The 24,686-nt window shown below is 44.3% G+C and overlaps 1 protein-coding gene across 5 annotated transcripts in view; it reads left to right on the top strand.

The window, feature by feature from the left end:
• LOC147673085 (spindlin-W-like) overlaps positions 1-24,647 on the top strand; it is a 40,844-nt gene extending 16,197 nt beyond the window's left edge. The window contains exons 1-6 of one of the 5 annotated variants that reach the window (XR_015302595.1): positions 1,706-1,857; positions 11,094-11,138; positions 13,627-13,880; positions 15,080-15,313; positions 20,868-22,328; positions 23,170-24,647. Coding sequence is in view for 3 of the 5 variants with exons in the window: in XM_086946780.1 (XP_086802906.1) it covers positions 11,119-11,138; positions 13,627-13,880; positions 15,080-15,313; positions 20,868-21,073 (714 nt within the window). In the remaining 2 variants the exon portion in view is untranslated. Of the gene's footprint in view, positions 1-1,704; positions 1,858-11,093; positions 11,139-13,626; positions 13,881-15,079; positions 15,314-20,867; positions 22,504-23,169 lie in introns of those variants that run through there. The other 4 variants (XR_015302596.1, XM_086946779.1, XM_086946778.1 and 1 more) reach the window with 4 other exon arrangements.
• Positions 24,648-24,686: the final 39 nt, after the last annotated feature.

The raw sequence follows: 24,686 nt of genomic DNA, 5'->3' as shown, positions 1-24,686 counted from the left end.
AGGCAGTCTGTGAAAGACAAGGTGGAACTACATCAAAAGGAGTACAAAACCAGATACGACCAGAAATGGGGAACATCATCCAAGAAGTTCTATGTGGGCCAATGGGTGGTGGTCAAAAGACCTGCTGTGGGTCGAGCTAAAGTGTCCTCCTTCTCTAAACCTGCAAGGATACAGAGAGTGAATAATAACTCGCTAGTGCTGGAGGATGGAAGTACATGGAGTATAGACAATGTGTGTGCTTGCCCAGATGTGTGCGTACCAACGGCTGTTGGTGAGCAAACCCCAGACGATGATTCATCGGACATGCAGGAAACCAGAGTGACCAGGATGCGTCAGCCACCTAGTTGGCAAAAGGACTATGTAACTTAAGCGATGTAACCTTTCCTCTCCGAGGACCTTTCACTTGAGTTGTCCATGTACAAGGGGAGATGTGTTGTAATCCCATCTTGTTTATGTGCGCTAAGATATGTGGTTATTATTATTGTTAGACATTACCAATGGTATGTTCCTTTTCCCCCCTTCCTCCCACTCCGCTATTGTTTGGCCCATTGGAATGTTGGTAGGGCGTTTGACATAGAACGTTCACTGAGGTGAGCGCAGTGCGAGAGACCAGACGTTAATAAACTCAGCTCTCCTGAATCATCGTGTGGCTGGTTATTATCCAACAACTATGATGGCCTAATGCCTGAGATGCTACAAAGAGCCTCTCCCAGTGAGCCATCGGATGCCAACAACGAAGAGTCCGATCTCGGCCAACCTGCCACAGAAGGTCGAAGCCCCAGTCCATGGACTGCACCAGCAGATCAAGATACCAACGGCGCAGAGAGTCCGTCTGCCTGCAGTAGTCTTGTGGAAGAGTCCCCAACGCCTTCGCTGCGGAACAGCCAGAGCAGATACAACCTGAGACCGTGTCCGAAGCCTTCCCAGAAATTCAAGGACTACGTATTCGGAGGCTAGTCGGCGACACTGGATAGAGTTGCAGCCCGATGAACAGTTAAGACGGAAAACACCAAGTAAGACTGTTCTATTGGCACCCCGCCCCATAGATGGTGGTTTATACTGAACTGTTTTTCCATACATTGTTTGTCCTGTAGTTGGACTTGTGTTTATATTCGTTTGACATGTCTTTCCTGGTAAAGGAGGAATGTAGTGTTCGGCAGACTGGAAGAGTCCACGTCGCCTCTAAATTTAGGGGTGGTCCTGTTGACCATGACACCCCCCCCCCCCACGTAACAAAAGTGTCGGCAGAGCGTAGGCCAGCGCGACGTGAGAAGAGTTAATAAATAGCCTGGGGGACCCTGGGCGTGGCAGTTTAGCGCTGGCCACTATCATAACAGTGTCTCCTGTGTCTCATTGTTAGTCAGCAATAGTGTCTCCCCTAGCCAGGACACTACAGGTTGCATCCACCCCCTGTGCCGCTGGACCTCCATAGACCCGACCCAATGGCCAGTCCTCCTGTCTCTGTGGTCGGACCCCGTGCCCCCGAGGTCCCTGTGCCGGTGCTTGAGCGCGCGCCCCCCCCCCCCGATACCTGGCCCCAGACACTAGCGCATCCCTCGCCAATCGGAAGTCGCCGGGCCAATCCATACCGAACTGGACCACCACTTCCGGAGCAGATTCGGACCACTTCCGGGTCGGGGGCGGCTGTGAGCACGGTTTCTTCCAGCGCCGAGCAGGTATTGCCTCGTGGGCGGGCTCTTTCAATAACCAATCACCTCGTCTACGGCACAAGAATCCGACCCGCGCGTGGCTTCGTCTGTCGATCAGTGTAACCCGGCCTCCCCATTGGCTGCCGCGACCGTGACTCTATGGAGGCGGTTTGCGGCTCCGGTGCCCCGGATCCGGTGCGAGCGGAAGGTGGGGCCGGGGGGGGGCTGCAACCGTTAAGGGGCGGGGGAGGGAGGGGGCGGGCAGTGCAGTGTGTGATGCTGGAAATGGTAAAATTATATTTTTGTGTTTAAATCATCGAATCCCCAACAAACAGCACTGTGCAGGGGTGCGGGAGCGCCCTCATTTGTCAGAAACGAGCAACATTTTAAAACAATGGTCCGGGTTGAGGCTTCGCCTGCAGTGGTCCCTGTTTACTCTGCAAGTTCCAGGGTTTAAAAGCTGCAGGGTAGCTCAGGGGGTTCGCGCACTTGCATAGGAGAGCCGCGTGCAGCCTGGCAACGGACAGACTCCGTAACATTGCACAGTGTGAATGCATGCATGGTAATTAAGTAATACATGCTGAGTTGACTGATTTGCCCGTTGTTGCTGCCCTGCATGGATATGCATGAAGTTTAACATTCCATCAGTTTGTGCATCTAAGCTAAGCATCTAAGCTTCGGCATGCCAACAACCCTGCCAGGTACCACGCATCAGGCGTTAGACTGACGCATTTAAGTGTGTTGGTCCGCATTACTGCCCTGAAATGAAATTTGATGCATTACAGCGCCCCAGTTTTCCATCGCTGGAGTGTTCTATAATCCACCATACTGTAGCTGCTGGGGCAGCGCGAGGTGCACGTTGCTCCCTGCAGGCTTAGGGGCTCAAGCGCAGCTGCTGGAGCTCAGACTGCACAGTGCTACAATGTAATCTGGCACGCTATTAGCCATGTTAATCTCTGACGTCAGGATGGTATGAGTATCAATGCAATGACCGACTGAAAAGCGAATATTAAAACTGGGCTATGGTCCTTACTCAGACGTGTAAAACCACTGAAATTCACCAGTTATGGTTACCAAATCCACAACACATGCCATAACTAACACTGAATTTCAGTGCTTTTACGCGTTTAAACTAGAACCAGAACACCGTTTCACTGAATATATCATTCTTACAATGCATGTTAACTAGATACAGAGGTAACAAAAGTCAAAACCTGCCTACAAATCATAGTTTATCTTGTAATCATGTGTGAATAGGCAAGCAGAGTGTCTTTGCTTCCTTCAGGGTGTTAGGCTCCAGGTAATATCCAGCCATGATGAGAGTTGAAATAAAAGGCTGCTGATGGCACTTTAAGCAATACATTTGTGTAGGATCTAGCTGGAATTGAAAATAAGAGACTTCCTTCATCCCCATGCAGGTTTGCTGCTTTGCAGGCAAAGCAAACAATGTGCGGATGAATGTGTCCTGACACACATTCAGCATACTCACTTGAGCCAACCCTCTCCTGACTCAATAATAACATCACATCAGTCTTGATCCCCCTTTTTTACAGCAGTGCTACCACCCCCTTTGGAGTGAGGGCAGGGAAGTGCTCTTTGGGAGGACCGAGGCAGAGGGGTGGGGAATGTCAAAGGTGCCTGTGGGAGAGAGGACCAGTTTCATATAAGTAAACAATATTGTTGATGTTGGAGACGAACCGGTCTGGTCATTAAAGTTATATACTGGTTGTCCAACAACAGACCTCTACCAACTTTTTTGGACAACAGAGTCACCACTGTGCGCAGAGTGCCCTGGCTAGGTACTGAGCCTAAAAACATTCAGGGTGACTGCGTCATAGTGAATTTCGCCGACCCTAACACAGTTGAGCATATCTGCTCCTGGGGAGATCACACTTCTACTGAAGGGATAGCCACCCACAACCTGTCATACTTCTACCCCCCGGCTCCACGACATAATGCCGGTCCCCCTTGGAGCTGGACGAGAGTGGGGAACTGGGGTGGGAATAGAGATCGAGGCCATTGGGCAGGTTACGGATTTAGCAATCCAGCCCCTGGTCACTTTACCAACTGGAGAGGCCCACCGTTATCCAACAGATACGAATGTTTGGATATGGTCGACTGACCATCAGTCCCCTTCACCAACGTCAAAGCCATCAATAACACCCAGATTCATTCTAAACATATCTCCAGAAAAACTCTGCTGGCAGGATCCACTCTGCCTTCTCCGTCTGGCTTTCACATTGAGCCTTGTACCCGACTGTTAATTCTACCCTCTCAACTGACAACTCCTCGGGATCAAGATCCCAGCCATGTTCATCCAACCCTCTCCGAGGAGACTCACATGATTCAACAACACATCACCTCAACCTCCTGTGATACAAAACTCACTTTTTCCACCCTTGTCCCAACCGCCCAGATCCTCGATCCACCATCCCCTGCTTATCCACAGATCACAAATTCCACTTTACCACCAACCTGGGATCTTCCAGTAATCTTTTGGAATGTAGCGGGCCTTAGATCCAAGATACATCTTCAGTCTTGGATCGACTTGGTTAATAGGCATAAAATAGTTTGCCTCCAGGAAACCTGGGCTACTGACCCTATTCACATTCAGGGCTATAAAACTTTCCATATTCCCGCCAGCCCGTCTATACACGGAAGACCTAAGGGTGGCCTAGCTATCTACAACTCTAATCAAATTCCATTTACAACTATTGAAGTACCCTCAGTGTCCCCAACTCTTCAAATCCTTAAGCTAGCTTCCGACAAAAGCTCCATTTATTATTTTATCAACGTGTACAATAACTCTGGACCTGCCGACTGTGTAAAGTCTCTGATAGAAATCACATCATATTTGCATGATCAGAAAGCTAAGAACTCGCAGTTACAATGTCATGTTGTGTGGGGTGGGGATTTTAATGTTTATCTATGTAGCAACTATAAAAAAGGTATCTGCGGGCTCCAAGACGAGCATGATGTCCCCATCACCCACTTTGCTCACTCCAGTATTGGGACTACTTTAAACAACTGTCTTTTTTCACTAGAACTTGAATTTGCGAACGAATCAGTGTGTCCCGTTGTCGAGTTCAAGCCGACCTTTCATGGCAGAGGTCTCTCCTCTACCATTGGTTATATCCTGTGTTCGCAAACTCTAAATAATCGATTAAAAAACTTTATAACCGGTACTGATCCCTCCAGTGATCATTACTCCAACAGTATCACCATTATATTTAACTCAGTCTCCTCAGCCCACTCTAAGACTAGTCTTTTAACGCAGCAATCCCTGGAGATGGGTAAAACCAATGGCTATACAGTAAAATGGTCATAGATCAATCCCAACGAGGTCACCAGCAGGATTATTCAAAAAACCCTTCCCCTAATATACAATTGTTTAGAGGAGACCTCATCTCCCCAGTTGATCCTCTCTAGTTTCGTTAACATCTTAGAAGCTATTCGGCAGGAGCTCACTCGCCAACATAAGACACACGATAAGGATTCCCGGGGGTGGTTTGATTCCCATTGCCGCAAAGCCCTTAGCGCGCTAAAACGAGCTCTATATAGCCAAGATAGGAACGTGGCCTTAATAGCCTCATTAAGAAGGAATTATAAGCAGGCCCAAAAAACCCGTAAACTGGAAATAAAAAACAACCTCTGGGCTCAACTGCATGAGAGCACATTGAGCAAGGACAGCACACTGTTTTGGCGAACAGTTAAGTCCCCTTTTTTAGTGGACGCCACAGCTGTTCGTCACCTAGACGTGGCAGTACCTGCTGAAAAATGGGTAGCCCACTACTCACAGATCTTTGGGGACTCCCCTTTAACAACTGAGGCCTCCAGAATCGGGGAGGCAGTCCTTACTAGGGATAATACCTATCCTATTGACCTCCACTTCGACCTTGTGGAGGTGACTGCTGCGCTGACTTCCTCAAAGACCGGGAAAGCTCCCGGCCCTGACGGAGTCCCACTTGACATCTTTGTGAGCAACCTAGACCTATGGTCTCCAATTGTCATGCAAGTTATGTCCGCAGCTTCACAGGTCGGCCTAATCGATTCTTGGTCTACATCTGTGCTTCTACCCATTTTTAAAAAGGGAGAACGCGACAACCCAGCCTGCTACAGACCCATTTCCCTCTTGGACTCGCTGGGTAAGGTCGCTGGGAGACTAATCTTGGAACGTCTCCAGGACTGGGCCAAAGAGAACAAGATCATAACCGACCTTCAGTTCGGTTTCCAATAGGGATTGGGCACTGTAGAACAGGCCCTTAATCTGACACTACTCATGGGTAAATATGCTTGGGCCAAAGGCGGTAACCTCTACCTGGTCTATGTGGACCTAAGTTCCGCATTTGACTGCGTAATCCACTCTAAGCTGTGGGAGATCCTGAGTAACCTGGGCGTAGATCCTCCACTCCTGAAATTTCTTCGAGAGCTCTACTCGGATGCTAAAGTTTGTGTGAGGTATGGCATCAATGGAGAGCTATCGGAATCATTCAGCCTCGCAAAAGGCGTCAGACAGGGGTGCGTCCTTGCTCCATTTTTATTTAATATCTATACAAACGGATTGGAACAAACGATGCTGGTAGACAATAAGGATCTCCCCTGCATAAACACCCGGCCAATCCCTGCATTACTATATGCCGACGATTCCGTCATTCTAGCGAGAACACCAAATCAGCTCCAGCTCCAACTGGACAAGTATTGTCAATATATGCTTTCTCTTGGCTTAAAAGTAAATAAATCCAAGACTTTTGTTATGCATATTGGCAAGAAAGCTCAGAAATGCAAACCTCTCTATATTGACAACACCAGGCTAGAAAACGCTAGAACATATCCTTACTTAGGGATCCTCATCGACGACCATATGTCCTAGAAATCCGCCACCTCCAGCAAGAAATTGCAGTTTCAGCGCACAACAACGGCGCTGACCTCTTTTTCAAGGAAGTTGGGCAAGTCCGCTCCTGCTGTGATACTGAAAATCTATCAAGCCAAATGCTTGAGTGTGGCTACTTATGGAGCGGGTGTATGGGGCTATGCTCCTGCTACTGAGCTCCAAGTAATCGAAAATGATTTCTTGAAATATGTATTAGCCCTCCCCCGAAGTGCTCCTAATTACGGTAGCCATATTGAGCTCGGTTGGGATTATCTATCTGACACCATTAGTTACCAACCGATCCTCCTTTGGCACCGTATATGGACTAAGGAGCAATGTCTCCTTACTCGGTCGTTAATAACTGATTGCCTTACATTGACCCACTGGAAAAAGATTGCCTGGTTAATATATGTTTTAAAATTTTTGAATGATTTGAATTGTCCAGCGTTTTTCACCAACCCTCTCTCACTAATGGCCATACCCAGAAAGACCTTGAAGAATTTATGTGTCGCCCATTTAAGAGACCTACGCATGTGTTCTGAAATTGGCAAACAATCAAATACCCACTTAATGACGATACAATCCTCCTATGGCATACAACCCTATTTGTCTTTTTACTTGTCAAATTATGATAGATATGTTTTAACTAGATTTCGGTTTGATTCCTTTTACCGTCTTGTCTCGTTCCCTGAGCCCTCAGATTGGACTCGTGAACTAGCTAGATGTCCCTGTGACGGCTGTTCTTCTCAGTCTACTTTGCACGTAACTTTATTCTGTAGCTTCTACGAGACCCCGCGTAAACGCTGGTTGGTCCCACTTCTCTGACAAACAGGATTGAGAAGATGCAAACCTGCTCTTTTGGCACTACAGTTTTTAGATACCCCATTTGTTGCCAAATCTCTAGCTTGCTTCTTAAAGGCATGTCTGAAAATTCGATCTCAACTAATTGTTTCTGCATCGTAAATTTTTCTTCTTTTTTATGTGAATAACTTTTATTCCATTGCCGTACAGGGTGTCCTGTATAGACGATTCTTTTAAAGATTAATTTAATGTTTTCTGTATCTATCAGTCAATATTGCTCATATGAAAACTTTTTTTATAATTGTTGTAAATAATTTTCTACAATGTACTTTTATGATTGTAAATTCAATCAAAATAAAGTTTCTTTTGACTTTGACTTTGATGTTGGAGTCTTGAGCTATGACATAAGTGTACATATGGCTGAGTCATATCACTCACTGCAGAACTAGTCACATCACTAGATAATGGCCTTTGGTTAGTTGGGTGAAAGATGGGAATGATTTAATAGCCCTTGTCGAACAGGTGTGGACAAGTTTTAGTAACCCTGGTTGAATTGGACGCCAGCAGGTATAGCCTGCGTTCTGAGGAATATGATGGGTTTAGAGTTGGATTCTGTGTGAAGAGTGGGGGTTTGTCTCAGGTCCTGTTAAAACTGGATTATTGGAATTTTGTGCTTCAGGTGCAAGGTTGGGAGCCATAGAAATGTATGTTGGCATACAGTTGTACATGGTGTCTGCTGGCCGCACCATGGTTCTCAAGTGGGATGCCGTAAAGAAGACTCAACACCCACCGTCTGTCTCTGGGTCATCTTCAACACTCACCCACTTGGAAATTTCAAGTGAAGGCATTACCATCTTTTATAGATTGTCTAGTTGTGGTGCGACTGCCTTGTTTTATTTTTTCTAGTGTACTTGAAATATTGGCATTAACATATTATAATGATAGCTATACACTGTATGTCCCAGTGTTACTTCTTTGTAACTGAAATCCATTAATTCAGTTTAGAGGGTCCCTCTATTTTGACTTGCACCACATACTATAAGTAGCAGCCCAGGGCAGCTTTGTTTTGCAGAGCCCAAGGTGATGGTTACCTTAGTGACTGGGCAATAACCCCACCTTTGCTTCCCTGCCCTGCTCCTACTACCAGTCCACGTGGCAATCTGGCATCTTGTGTGTCAGAGGGTCTACAGTCACTGTCAACTCCTGACTTCAGCTTCCATATCACAGACTACTTTCTTTTCCTCGACCATTGTCTCTCTCTCTCTCTCTCTGTCTTGTTTTGACACAGTATTATACAACCAGTCTGTTGCCTCTCCTTATCTGCTCTGCATCACCTGCAAGCTCGCCATTGGCTGTCCATTCCTTCACATTGTAGCTGCTGTCTTATGTTGGGCATTGTGAGTTGTTGTTTTTTTTCCTGCTCATCATCTACCTTTATCTGTCTCACTCCCACTGGCCCCAAGTGTTGACCTTTTTTCTCCTTCCTGAACACCAAGCCCGTCATGCTGTGTTGTAGAGTTTGTGTTTTTGTGGCAGTGCCACCTCATAGCTACTGAGGTTCCCTTTTTGGGTTTCCCTTCTTTGATGTAAGAAGACTGACAGAAACTGGGCAGCAGGCGTGAGATCTGCACCCTGAGCGAGAGACTCTGCACAATGATGTTGAACCTACACCAAAAAATGGCTTTGCGATTACTCTCAAGCTGATTGAACTTTGATCCCTTTATACAATTTTTTAGTTTCGCAGATTTCACAGACCTTTAATTTTGGAGAAATTTGTCTTATTCCCAAGACTTGTGTTTTTTTTTTAATTATTATTATTTTTTGATATAACATCGGGTGTAGATTCCGTTTACCCTTTTGAATGCTGCCCTTCATTCTAAACTATACATTTCTGTTCAGTCATCGGCCACCTAACACTTTCTTACCTTATCTCTTATTCTTTCCTTATCAAGTATCTTAACTTTCTCTTGCTCTTATTCAATATGTTCTCTGCACAAAACTCTTAACACTCTCCCTCCCCCTAACCATCTATTTAACCCAAACCCTTTATCTACCCTAAAGCTGGTTCTGACCTTCCTCTACTGCTTTCCTCAACATCTCTCGGACCAAAACTCTTTCCCTTCTCTTGAGGCTGGCACTGTTCTTTTCTTACTCCTCTCCCCAACCTTTTACCGGAACAAAAGTCTTTCCCCAGCTCTGAAGGTGGCACTGATTTCTCTGTACCAAACATTACCCCTTTCCCTAATGCTAGCCAGCGTTACCCTATCCATAGCCCTAACTCGCCTTTATTAAACCAGGTTCTAGCCACTCACTAACACTAAACCTTACTTTTTCCTTAGCACGGATTCTAGACCCTGGTCTGAGGTTCACATTAACCCTCACAATATTTATATAACGTTCTCTCCAGTACTTTTTACTCCACTGCCATTACAGTCCTGTATTTTTCCGTAAGAATATGGTATGTAAATGTATGTAAATGTATAGGCATTTATATAGCGCACTACTTACCCGGAGGGTCCCAAGGCGCTTCGACCGCTGCGAAACCCTTCCTGGCTTCCCTGAGAGATGGTCCCTTAATGGGTATCTCCAGGGTGAGACCAGGCATCCCCGGCGGTCTGGTGGGGCCGTTAGTGAAGATGAGGCAAGCTAATGCCCAGAGTTGCCGAGTGTGATCGCTGATCAGAGTGGTTCCACATGTTGCGGTACCTCCACGGCTGCTGATCTCAGGGAAAACCAGAATAACTGCCCGAATCCAGCTACCAACCTGAGAATGCATTGCTAGGGAGCTTGACAAACCGCACATCCCCTGGGTTATCCCAGTGAATCAACGCCCATGAATATGTGCCATTTTTGGTAACCATGTCCACAAATCCAGAAGGTTGTCAGGTTTGTCAGTTTAAGAAGTAAGTTACGAACTAGACAGTTTCAGTTGAAACACACACAAGACTGGGGATGTGTTAGAAACTGGGCTTGAACCTCGTAATTGGTAAATGAAGTCAAAAATCTGGTAGATGAGACAGAAACTGCTGAAATTTGGATGATTGAGACGGAGAACGGTCAGGCTCCAACCTGGGACTTAAGTTTGCTGAAAGGGGGGCAAAAACAGACATGGTGGCTTAAGCGGGCCAGAAGCAGGTCTAATAGGGTAGAACATGTTTAAAAGTGAGACGACAAGGTAGAGGAGCTTAGCAAAAAGGTGTACATGTTCATGAAGTCTTTACAATAATCAGACATCTCACTCTAGACGAGCGCTGTGTTGTACGCTCTGTGTACTGTGTGAATTTTCAAGGCACAATAAGTAGCAGAATGATTAGTGCAGCTGACCTTTGAGTTATGGCTTGGGAAGACTCCTGGTCCTTTATGCACTCAAAGCTCAAAAATTGATCTGCTACTGTAGTCTGGGGTTTTTGCCTTGTTTATTAAACCCAAGTTCTTGAAGGGCTGCAGGAGTGCAGTGGGGGGAATAAACAAATCTGCAGGCCAGGATTCTGCCGCCTTGTCTGTGTACTTCACTTCCTCTTCAAAGTGAAGACCTTGAAGAGCTCAAGGGGGGCGTCGGAGCAAGCTTCGCTACTCACTTAGGCAGCTTCACTCTTTCTTGGAGGCGTGGAGCTCTCCCGGTGCTGCAGGTTATGTATTACAAGTTGCATAGAAAGTGAGCTCGTTTTCAAACACATTCTTACCTTACTGAATCCGTTTTAGAGACTCCAATGCCTTTTTGTAAAATCTGCAATCTATAATACATTAATGAAGATTTAAACTTTTTTTCTCAGCAGTGTGAAGCACTCCCAGTTGGCCATGGCCCCAAAAAAGTTAAGGTATGTCTGAAGATAAAGTATTTTAATGCACCATTTCTTTGGCAGATACACAGGTCACAGCGCTTGGCTAATCCCATCTTTTTGACCTTGGGGAAGAGTACTCTCATGTAGGTAACAGATTTTTGTTTTTTAGTCCTATGAAGGCTGGGGTTGGGGGTAAGGGGTATTGTGGTGCACAGACCGAATATTGAATTCTTTTTTGGTGATTGGATTCAGCAGAAAAACACATTGATTCCTAAATACATTTTAGAACATTTCACTGAAAAGTTCCACCATTTTAAGTGTACAGTCTCATTTGATCACTTTTTGTTTAATATCGCCTATTGTATTGTAGGTACCCTTTACAACACTAAAAAGGTGTTATTTAATTACAATCACTCAAATATTTAGCTTTGGTATTTTATGCTAAATAATACTGATTTTTAAAACAGCTTTTCCTTACAGAAAAAGTTCTTGTTAATTCTATTCTTGCTTGACATGTTTTTGCACATTTAGTGTTCCAATATTTCAATGAAGTGAGTGGCACTCAATTTGAAATCTGCAACGTCACAACATTTCTGTCTATTTTTTTAGCCGTGTGAAATTTCACTTGTGGGTAGAAATTCTGCACATTTGGACTGTGGTATTCCTTCTTTTTCTGTCTTCTCCTTCATTGGTCAGTTTCCACAACACAAGTGGACGAGATCAGCGGGAGTGAAAACATTTTGAAGTGTATGTCGAGGGTAAAGACTCGGTTCATATTACTGTGGCATAGCGCTCACCTTGCTGAGGGTAGGGTAGCTGACCGCATAGTGGCAGTGTTATTGTACTGTCGGTCTCGCGAGTTACTTGGATTTGAGGAAAACCTCTGTTCCTTATGTTGTTTGCCACAATGCGGTCAGACTAGTTTTCCTGTTGTCTGTACCCCCAAGTTTTTAGCCCTGTGATTTAATTCAACAATATAATGAATTTGGTTGTTGCAGACTGTGTTTGCCTGCTTTGAACCAGTTGAACTTACACATCTTATAAAACCACCAATTAGTAACAGAAATGCACAGGACTGGAAAGTAGTGACATTGGGCGAACAGGCAGAGAGGGGTTGGACATGATTATTTTTGTCTCGGGGACAAGGATTAATTCTCCTCAAACGTTCAGTTACTTGAAGTAATGTGTTCTTAAGAGACCCCACAGTGACATCGGTTCAGGTCTGCCTTTGAAAACAAGGGAATAGACCAGACTGTAAAATAAAGTAGCTCTTGAAAGTTAAACCCTGGGAGCGTACACGTCATTGTGGTGCACCGTGCCGTATATATTAGTTTATGACTTAGTGCTGCTTAACCTGGAGCCATGTGATCAACAAACATTGAGCCATGGCAGTGTTTTTTACAGCGATGGGTTTAAAATGTAGGGCTGTGTGACGTTTCTTGAAATGACAATTTCTGGAACAGCATTGTACATATAACACTAGGGCATGAACAAAGATATGTAAAATTGTAGGAAAGACCTAGGGTATTCAACAGACAGCATAGAAATAACATTACAAATGTCAACTTCCGAGGAGCATTCCGACAGCGAGATGTTCAGCATCATGTCACAGAAATAAGAGTATACAAAAAATGATAGACACAACTGACTTATGACTGATCATTGTCCAGCCTGGCCTGTCAGATTTGACTCTGGCATGTCACGGACTATGCCCAGCACCAGTGAATATTAGCTAGCAAGTCTTTTCCTAGGTGAATGTGTTATGTGAATGGGTATTTCTCAGTTCTGCTGCCCATTAACTTTTAACGCTGACATTTCATTGCTTTTCTCCAAGTCTGCCTGTCTTTTGGATCGGACCGTGACGTGAATGCAGTGCTGCCACAGGGCCCGGTTTCATGTATGCCACCTTACGCAGCATGGGCATTTTAATCACTAGGACACTGCCTTTTTGGACTACTCGTCCATATTTGACTTTAATCTCTGGGCTCCAGAGTTTCAGCATGATGCGGGCTATTGGCTAAAAAGCCAGACCTTGTTGCGGATACCACACTTGACATGGGGCAACATAGCCGATTTGTGACCGATTGCTCTCCAGGCCTACCAATCAATCGTAGGATGGCTATAGAGAGCCATGAGATATGCAGTAAAATGAAAATTGTGTTTTTTAGAAAGACGAGTGCAATAAGTATTGCAGAGATATTAAAATTATACAGATCTGACATTTTAACTATGTATTTCAATTTGCTATTCAAGCATAGAAAAAATAAATAGACAAAACCTGAAACACCTCACTGGCTGGCTCGCACACACAAAGACCTACAGAATTTTCAGCACTTGCTTGCTCCTGATTGGCTCGCCAGGAGACCTTACACGAGATTGCATTTACAAGCATTTTGGAAGAAAAATCACACTTCTGTCTGTCTCTCATGCACAGGGACATGTCACTTGGTGGGGCACCCATGACTTTCCCCCCCCTTTAATTGTGTCCACATCTCAGCGAGCCATTCTTTCTTATCTCTTATAGGAATCTCAGTGCTGAGGACTCTGAGGATGTCGCCGGGGGCCTGCAGGGGACCAGCCTCATTGGGGAGAGGGTACAACATGGCTGGCAGGAACAAAATGGAAAAATAAGCCAATGGAAAGGCTTGGTTCTGGATCAGTTGAAAGTGAATCCCAGCCTGTACTTGGTGATCTACGATGGATTTGACTCTGTTTACGGGATTGAGCTCTTTAAGGATAAGCGGGTGAAGAAACTGAAGACCATCCCTAGAAAACCCTGTGAGTACACACCCATGACACATTGGGGTCTAGCCTACAGTTGCACAAAATGAGACACAATACAGTCCTTGCATCACATCTGTGAACTTTGAGATTAACACATGTATATACTGTTCATTTTGAAATGTGAAGGATTGATTAAAACACATGGGAAGATGGGAAGGGGAGCCACTGATCCAACTAACCATTGTGTTAGGCAGGAGGTGGGCGAAGCAAGCCGTCGGAGTATCTGGAAACAGTTTTCATGGACTGATAAAAGAAGTTATACAATCTTTGTTGACCTGCTTCCTGCGTTTGGGTGGATCAGAGTAACGTAGGGTGGCTTCCGCAACTTCTTACAGTAAAAATCCCCTCAAGCACCTGGTCTGCCTGGTGGCCATTGAACAGACCACTTGAGGGAGCTCATTGTCTTTGTCCACATACAGCCTCTCCTCTCACAAGCAGTGAACCACACAATCTATGAGGAATTTAGTTTTTTCTTCCCTATATGTAGACCTCGTTCTGTTTCTTCTTGTCCTTGCAAGTCTTGTAGGTTTTGCAGCTCTGTGATGGGGCTCTATAAATAAGAATATAATACATCAAGCTGGCTAAAAATTGGCAAGAAGTGTGACATAAAACACACCTCTTCACTTGAAGTGTAGATATTGACCTGCGGTGAAGCCTGTTGATTCTACCGGTCTCCTATTTCGCAAGCTTGTTGCACTGCTGCAGTCTCTGCTTGCTACAACTTTTCGGTACATATTTTGCATATTTTTGTTGACTGTTGCCCAAATGCTCCCCACTTCTCTCCCTTGTGACAATCCTATCACAGATGAGCCTTCAAAGGTGTGCTGACCGTAACTTTAACTGACACACACAGCACTTCAGAATGAAATAGTCACAATCCTGCTCTTAATTTTGTGCCTGATATACATGCATATCCAGGCGGAGAGAGATGTTTTGGAAGATGCCGCCACAAACCTTATTGGACAGAATTTGGTCCCAGACAAGGGCCACGGATCCTTTAGCTGCCACCTCCTGTGTGCTGTAAACTTTTGGTTTGCTTCATCGCCAGCTTTAAAAAATGCATGCCCTTCACATTTCCTCGACAGCTTGTGGCACTTCTTTCAGACTCCGTTTCTTCCCTAACCCACAGTAATCTGAATAGACAATCATGTGTAAAATGCAGTGCCTTAAATCTCTTATTTTTCCCCATGCAGTTCACTCCACTCCAGAGGAGGAGAGCAAAGCAGAAGAGCTTGTTGGGAAGGCAGTGGAGCACGTCTTCGAGAAGGATGATGGAAATAACGTGCAGTGGCGCGGTATGGTGCTGTGCCGTGCCCCCATCATGAGCACCTGGCACTACATCACCTACGAGAAGGATCCCATCCTATATATGTACCTTCTCCTCGATGACTACAAGGAAGGGGACCTGCGAATCCGGTCAGACCAAGGTAATATGAGCAGCCTCATTGGGCTCCTGTATTTGTAACTTCAAAAGCTTGTGGCCCTCCATTTCATAAGGGCTATAGCTCCAGCCTGCAGTCCTTTGCGCTCTGTTACCCACTGAAGTAACACCAGTGTAGAACGAGGAGGCGCGAGCTAACATGACAGCATGAACAGTTACTGACTTTTAGTTACCAGGTTGGCATCCATCCATCCCAGCCGTTAACTAAACTTACGATCGCTCACTCATCAACATTGTGAGCGAGTCCATGTGACCTAAGGCTATAGGGGAGATGGAATGGGTAAAGAGGGCAGTACAGGGCAAACAAACGCAAAAGAGAATAGAAGGACATCACTCCCATCGGGATTTCTTCCGCTTTTGATCTGGCCTCTGGCTGGTGTGGCCTCTTTAGCCGTCTCATTAGACTATTCTTTTTCAATGGAATCGTACTTAATATACGTAGAGAGAGTATTCAGCTCCAGGCTTCATCCGTCGGTCTAGTACATTATCTTTCACGTTTTGCTTCAGCCCACCACACATGCACAGCTGGAGCCATAAATATTTTTGTAGTTCCTGCATGGCAAACCTGTACTGTCTTATTATCAGCTCAAATATATTGTTTACAATAATATCATGGTAGAAATATTGGAATACATTTTTTTTAACTTATTAGAGGAATATTGACGGTTTAAATTTTGTTTACAATAATATTTTCATTATGTTTTTTCTTCATTATTTTTGTTACTATGAACTTTATTGTGTATGTAATATTATAGTAATATATGTTTTGGGGTTTATTTGGGTATTGAATTGGCCGATTTTTAAATTGTATGTTTGTTTTAATTGATTCATTTGCTATGTTTTTGTTATTTCTTTCTTATAAGTTCAGTAAAGCTTAAAACTGTTAAATACATTTTAATTTAGGGTTGTGGTTTTTATTGGTAGTTTGGGAGGATTATATTTCAAATGATGTATTCATTGTTAGTTAATTAATGTTATGTATTGTTTTTTGTGTACATCTAATTAATTAGCATATTTTGATATTTGGTTGTGCGCTTTATTGGTGGGTGACTAGTGTTTAAATAACACATACACATAGAAATTAAGTGATTAAAGTATTCATTATGCACATTTATTTTTGAAAATATTTTTTTACATATATATATTAAATTGAAATACATAAATGTTCTGATGATTTTAAACAATTTTTTTAGTTTTGTTATGGATTTTTGAGTGTATAGAGCTTTGAATTAGTATTGTTATTTATTAAAATGTATATTAATTATTGTAGGGTAAATTTGTAATTATTGATGTCATTTTGTGTTTACATATTTAATTATTTTACAAATTTTTTTTTAATGTGCGGTATATTCCCCCCCCCCCCCCCCCCCCCCCCCCAAAATGATTTTATTAACTTTTTCCAATGTTGACTGGGGTTAAAATAGGAAATTAACCTCCCAAGCCACCCCCACCTCATGTAGATATACATTAACACAATATTTGTTTGACTGGAGCTAGAATAGTAAATCTTATCCAGCTCAGTGTATACATCTTCCACAATGTCTGTTGGACTGTAGTTAGAATAGTAAATCTGACAGTGCCGAATGTATGCTTTAACCCGTTCAGTGCTGCGAACGTCCAACGGTCGTCGCGTGCACTACCTCGCTTGTGCTGCGCACGACCGTTGGACGTCCGGATCCCGTTAGCGCAATCGAACGTCCACACTGGGGCGGAATTTGCGGCGCGCTTAACGGGTTAATCTCACTGTGTGTTAGACCGGGGTTTGCATGATATGTTTGTTTACTTGAATTTAAATTCCTAATATTTATGCCGTTGGGTTGGTGGCTGAGTGAGCTAAAGAATGGTGATGGATTAAACCCAGATCAGTTGACTGGGGGTCAGTGTTTGATTTGCTCAAACGCTCCGTCCATCATCCCCTTTTGTATCGCTTTGTTCGCTCTAAGTTGGCAGGGTATGCTCAGACGTGAGTCCCTTGCTCACTTGGCCACTGGATTCAAGATAGCCTGGCTGATGAGGATTATGAATCCGAAACCGGTCCCAGGATGCTTGTTTCTGGTCCAGGGAAGACATGGCTTGGCAGTTCGGGCTGGACTGTTCCCATGAGGTACAGGGTCAGACTGATTTGCATATGGCCATGTCTGAACTGGGGTGGCTGAGTGAGCTAAAGAATGGTGAGCATTAAATCAATGGGGTATTGCCCATAGAATCAAAGGACCTGGGTATGAATTAGTTTAAGAAAAAACAATGGTCCTTGACTATCAATTAGGAAACAAACTTTACATGAAAAACATTTTTGATTCGGAGAATGCAAATTAAATCAGCATGCTTTGACTCAAGCTAGATAAGGGAGATATACGTCTTATCTCAATTGGCTCTATATACATTAAATGAAAATGAAATAATACCCTAGCATGTCAACAAAATCAATAAATTGTCACCACACTCTGAAAATTTGTACTTCTAGAGAAATTACATATTTATTTACAGTTTTTATAAAACAATAGTAATCATGAACGGCGCAAGGACTATTAAGTATAGTCAGTGAGAAAGTAAAGGGTGCTCAAGTGTTTAGAAGAAGAAAGAAAAGAAATTTAATATACAGTTCTGGTATTTACAATAGAACAAAGCGGGCAACCTTCCGCTGTTGGTATGTGCCTGTCCGCACGATTTGTTTTGGGGGTAAAGAGAGGATGGGGACGTTATGGGTACAGGCACATTAGTAATAAAAGCGTCGACGTTTCGACCCTGATGCTCATGGGATGTTTGGGGCCTCGGCGGCGGGTCTTCCTCAGGACGGGGGAGGGGTAGAGGGCTGGCTTGGCCGTAGTCCAATGAATGGTCTGGATCGGGCACCAATAAAGCTGGTCAACTGGGAATTCAGTTCAAGCTTCCAGGGTATGAATCACCTACTGTCTTGGGGAATGATTCACTGGGTAGTTCAATCTGTTCTGTGTTATAATACCAAAGAATTGGTGTGATAGGGCAATCCTACCGGCGCCCCCACGGGCAGTCCGGTGGCTTAGAAGGATGGTTTGATTGATTGTCGCCTCTATTTCTGGCTGGGAATATTTATGTCACCTCGGTGTAAGTATTTCGTGCCCCGGTGACTGCGAGCAGTGTCTGGCGCGAGGAGCAGTTGCTAGCCGAGTCTGATCGCTGTTCTCCGCCGCTCGTAGCAACTGCTCCTCGCGCTTAAACTAAAGAATGGTGAGGATTAAACCCAGATCAGTTGACTGGGGGTGAGTGTTTGATTTGCTCAAACGCTCCGTCCATCATCCCCTTTTGTATTGCCTTGTTGGGTGGTTGAAGGCAAGAGAACCTCATATATAGCAGTCCACGCAGGAAAAATGATTGTTCTACATAAAGGCTGTTGATCAGACCCCCCAGAATATAGCGGCATGGAATAGCAAATTTAGCGGCACAAAAAGGGAAATTTAGCGGCACAAATATGGAAATTTTGCGGCATTTTATGTGGCCATTTTTCCTACAACAAACACAGATATCTTAGTTTTTTTAGTTATTTAACAACGTGAAGCTATGTATATTTGGTTTCTTTACAATGTAGACACTTTGGGGCAGATTTACAAGCCCCTTGCGCTGCTTTTTTGCGCTTGGTGCCACTGTACCTGCTGCACTAATGATGGCTATACCTATCGCCCCTTTTATTAGTAAGCACGTTAAATAGTACAGTGTATTTTGAACACAACCTGATATCCCACCGGATGCCCGTTCCATCCATCTACCCACCCACTCTTCATCCATCCATCCTTCCCCTCATCATCCATCCATCCTTCCCCTCATCATCCATCCATCCTTTCACCCACCCCCTCATCATCCATCCATTCCCTCATCATCCATCCATCCACCCTTCCCCTCATCATCCATCCTTTCACCCACCCCCTCAAACATCCATCCATCCATCCTTCCCCTCATCATCCATCCTTCCCCTCATCATCCATCCATCCTTTCAACCACCCATCCATCCATCCATCCTTCCCCTCTATCCATCCCCTCATCCATCCATCCTTCCTCTCATCCATCCTTCCCTTCATCCATCCATCCTTCCCCTCATCCATCCTTCCTTTCATCCATCATCCATCCTTCCCCTCATCCATCTTTCCCCTCATCCATCATCCAGCTACCCTTCCACCCATACATCCAGCTATTTAAATTTTCTCTCCATCCTTCCCCTCTCATCAATCCATCCATCCTCTCTCATTATCCATTTATTCAATCTTTCTTTCATCCATTCAACCCATATCCTGGAGTACAGAAAGGTGCCATTGCTTGTTTGCCTTCTATGGCCTGTAGTCCTTTTTTTAAATCGGAAAATTGATACTCTGCTAATTCTTTAATCTATAGAATAAAACCATGATTTCATGGTATGCTCATAGAGAGCCCAGCGTTTTTGCACTAAACTTCAGCTTTAAGGAGAAGCTTGCTACGATCCAATGCTAAAAATCGTACATGGATGGAGCACTTAGTGCAACATCTTTAAAGCAAGGTCAGACATTTTGCTAATACAATTCACATTAGAGTAGAAGTGCAAGCACATAGACAGTTCCGGGTGTGCATGCTGCAGATAATCTCTCAGCAATGCAAGATTCGAGTTAAAAAATATATATTAACAGATTTAAGGTAGCGTGTCTTTTGTTTTCAATTTAAATTGTTCTCCGTTTCTTTCCCAAATTGACTTGCTGACTGTGTTTAAATTTGCCAGGTCAGTAAATGAGCCTTCTCACAGGCCTAAGACTCGAAGTTCCTATTCCTGTCACTGCAAACCCTTTCACATTACACTCGAAGGAGAACTGCTCTGTCCGATTCCTGCTCCATCCTCTGTGGCAACCCATCCCCCTCCCCCTCCTGTTGATGTGCAAGGTGAGGGCTCCCATTGTCATTCTTGTGGGCCAGGAAGAGGTGCGAACGAGCGCAGTCCCGGGCAGCTCTGAATGACAAAGAGCCTAGACCTTCACACTGCCAGCTGCAGCCGAGCTGCTTTAACCCTCTGACCCCAGTGTCTGTAGATCATCTACAGGTGTGGGGCAACCGGTGCATGTCTTTGGATAAAGCAGACCCCCCAGGATATAGCGAAAAATGCCGCGATTTCTACAGAAATGCCGATTTCGCAGGCATTTTTGTAAAAATCGCGGCATTTTTTAAAAAGTGCCGATTTCGCTGCAAATCGCGAAATCGCGATATCCTGGAGGGTCTGGTTGATTAGCTTTAGTGCTGTAGCATAATCTCATTTCAAAATCTCATGATTGTGCATGCCCCTCAAAAGACCTGGCAAGGTAATAACCATAATCACTAGTGTGGTCATTCTTGGGCCCTTGGGGAATGTATAGTAGTGTGGGTTCCAGGCGTTTTGAAGATAGGCATTTGTTTTGCCCTAGTACTGCGCCTCGCCAGCAGCCACTTCCAAAACTCAAGAGACATGGTTTGCAAACACTGAGTGTTGTTCCAAAAATAATAGGAATTTTCTTCTTATGTGCACCGTCTATTGTTTATTATTTTTAAAAGTTTTCTTTTTTTTTCTTCAGAGAACAAGCCTCTGCTGTCACCAGACCAGGGGTTTTCTGAGGAGGAAGAGAGCTTAGTTGGCAAGCCAGTGGAGTATGTCAACGAGAAAGGAGTGAAGAAGACTGGAATGTTTATCTACCAGGTACCAGCCAAGTCCACCGTGTACTTCATCAAATTCAATGACGACTTTCACATCTATGTCTATGACCTGGTCAAAACCTTCTAAAAGGAGGGGATGAGATAAGAGCGGGCACCTGGTGAAAGGGCCCTTGGATTTTCATTCATAGAGCTGGTTTTGCCCCAAGTTTCTCTTGACGCACAAGTCCACTTTTCAGTCCTTCTGGAGAGACCGTATTGCTTGCTTAAAAACTGCAGGTAAAAGTTAGGATGCATGTGCTGTGGTGTATTTGGGGTAGATTGAGTGGCTGTTCGTGCCATTCACACCGACTCCGATGTGTTTGCTCTAAAAATGGTCAAAGTTCAGAAGCTGAGAACAAGTCTTCGAGAGCTGCAGCCTGTGACCTTTACGTCCCATACATGAAAACAAACATGCACAACTGCTTTAAGAGTAGCTTCCAGTTTATTCTGTGATCTCGTTTGAGATGTCTTTGTTTTGCATCTCGCTTCATGCAATAGGAAATAACAGTGTTAGTGGTTAGGGTGACAGGTGGTTCTGGTCATCTCCATCCTCCTCCACCAGGAAACTGTTTTTACACAATCCCAAAGGATCAGTTACTTGTCGCAATCCCCAACAGAAAGAGTAATGGTGTGTGTATTCCAACACAGTCAATAGTCTACAGAGATCTTAACTGTAAATCACAACTTTAGGAACTGGGGCTTAGGAAACTGGAGAAAAGCATTTTTTCTTTCACTGACCACTCGTGTCCCTGTCCTACATCGAGGAGCTGGTGGTATGTGTGCTTGTGCATGTCCCAGCTCCTCAAGTGGATAAAAGAGTCAGTGTGAGCCACACTGGCTGTTTGCTAGTGCTGTGTACTGGATTGACCCAAGAGCACGTCTTAGCAGAGCTGGCAACCAGGTCACTTGGCCAGCTCTGGAACTTTATTTCCTTAGTTATGTATTACACAGCTCTAATGCTGCACTAACTAGGTAGCAGGTCTGTAATATGCCAATGTTTATATATGTTTGTGTGGGTCAGTCTTCCAACAGGTAATTACACACGTAGTTTCCATGCAGCCACTTGTGGCTTTAGAGGATAAGGCAGCATCCTACTGTTGAATCTTCATCAGCAAACATTTTAAAACGGTCCCATACAAACCTTTGGCAGACATCTCTTAGCACTACAAATCCACGCTTTCCGTTGTTTGCATGTCCGTTGGCTCAAGGTTGTGCGTGCTACTAGGCAATGCTCCAGAAGGGTATGGTATCCCATGTTGGTCTCTTCAGGGCAGCCAGTGTTAAAACTTTTTCCATAGTGGAAATTCTGTTCAATTTAAAAATATTGAGACTCTACATGTAAAGCAAAGCAGGATGTCCATTGAAGGCAAATTTACCAAGTAGAGGTCTTTCCCGATTCCCTGAATTTAATTGGGAAAAATATAGAAATGATCTGTTACCTCTACACAAATCAGTAACAAAATAGGAATACTTTAACCCCTTCCCTGCTCGGCACATTCCCCCGCTGTGCTGGGGGGGGGGGGGGTGGGGGGGTGGGGGGGTGACGCGCACAGCGCCCTTGTGCTCATGACGAGCTCAGCTAGTCATGCAGTACAGTGCTCGTTTGCTCATGACGAGCTGAGCTCGTCATGACCACACCAGTTTCTTTAGAACATTCGCACAGCAGGGGAATTTGCCCAGCGTGGGAGCGTTCTAAAGGTCATGACGAGCTCAACTCGTCATGAGCACACGAGAACCGTGGCTCATGACTAGCTGAGCTCGTCATGAGCATGGGAGGGGTTAAAATCAGCAAGAGTGTTAAACTGTTCTTTCCATCACCAGAGGACATGATCCAAGATCATGTTGTTGGTGTGACTCCTAGCTTTGTACATGTGAACAATATGGTAAGAAAATAAAAGCACTTTCAAGCACTGTGTGGGAGAGTGGCAGAATGTGTTTTACTGTCAAATTGTCCATAGGAGTCCAACAATACTGAAGGTTTCCATTTCCCTTTCCCCGATTGTGCCTGCAAAGATTGAGCAGGCTGGCTTGTGTGAGGGCACCTGCGATTGGCTCCATTTGTAGAATAGTTGTTTAATTTAGTATTACTGAATATCCAGCGATTAGTAGTTTGCTACAGACCCCCTTTCCTAATAATTTCTGTGTTTGGGAGGGCCTTACAAAGATGCACAGCTATACCATAAGGCATATGATTTGATCTCGTCCTCTCGCTTCTGGCTAACAATTGACTTCACAAGGGGTGTCAGGAGATCTCACTTTAACAATTTGATGAATTCACTCTTGCTGAAAACCACCATTTACGTACGTCCTAGGAAATTATGCCAGTAAATCCTGTTACTTTACGGTAAAGCACCAGTTTAAGTTCACCCTAGTAATGATATGTTTTGTCAGGGAAGAGTTCAGTTCGATCACAATGATCATCTTGTGGCCAGACAGCTGCAGCGTTGTCTCTGCTGCTTCCTCTCCTCCAGGAGGAGAGGTGAACTCTTATCAGTTTCCTGTAAAGGTGCCTCACTATGGAAACTCAGAAGGGCTTTTGTGTGTTGTGATTGTGTGGTATTGCTTGTCATTCCATCAGTGTTTGAGTTTATAGAACTGGAACGGCATAGAGCGGTTATGCACACCGGCTAAGAGCTGTCATTGGTTAATAACTTGAGCGTGTTTCTGAGCAGACCGTTCCAGTGTTTGTAGTTACTTGCACTCAGATTGTCGGTTTTAATTGATCTTCCAACTGCAGTTATTGGCCGCATTCCTCTGCAGCAGAATGTTTAGCTGTCAAGAAGACAGGTATTGTCTCTTTTGTCCATTTAATTTGGAGACTCCTTGGGTGTAACAATGTACAAATTAAAATGCTCTTTGAAGAGGAGGGTTCCCCATGGCAGGAGGCATTAGATTATTGGACATCAACATCCAAAATCTGCATAACCCTGACATCCCGCTAATAGCTTGGAGGAAAACAGTGAATACACAAGCCAAGAAAATATCCTCTAAAAGGGACTTGGAAAGCCTGCATCACCAATTGAATCGCTCCTCGCTGGACTCCTCGTATACCATGGGAAAACCGCAGCCCTACCTGGAGCAAGCTTTGACAGTCCTGGCCCAGGGAAGAATCTCTTACATGAGACTGCTCGCTTTGCCCATTACGGATTTCAATTCAACCTGGGCCCGGCAGGATAACTCAGTGGCTTGTCGACTCTGTAATTACCATTGTGAATCCTGGCTCCATTTGTTGTGCTGCTGCCCAAAGTTAGTCAGTGAGAGGCAGCGATTGGTTCTCCCTATTTGTAGGTTTCTTGGCCTACAAAGTTGCAGTGAAGTGTCCGACCTGTGGTTCTCTACTAAAACACCTCAAATTGTGGCCCGACTAGGGAAATTTACAGATGCCATCCGAGCCAATCTGAAAACCGAACTATAACAGGACTTAGTCGGCCATTGAGAAAGAGAGACTATGATAAAAAGTTTCTTAAATTCTATCTATAATATTTTACTGCCAGTGAAGAAAATAAACATAAGTCATTTTTATGATTTTAAATCTTTTTTAAACGATTACTTTATTCTTAATATTTGTGTGAGTTCCTAACCAAGCTTTTGTTTTATTGATAGAATATTGTAACAATTTTAATTAATTGAACAATAAAGATATCTTCTTCTCTCGCTGGGTGTAACAATGTCTAAGTTTGTTGATTTTTTTTTGGATTGGG

This window comes from Lissotriton vulgaris, chromosome 12 (genome assembly GCF_964263255.1).
Source record: "Lissotriton vulgaris chromosome 12, aLisVul1.2, whole genome shotgun sequence".
Taxonomy (NCBI): Eukaryota; Metazoa; Chordata; class Amphibia; order Caudata; family Salamandridae; genus Lissotriton; species Lissotriton vulgaris.
Note: the sequence above shows the minus strand (reverse complement) of the source record. Positions and strands in the feature narration are given on the sequence as shown.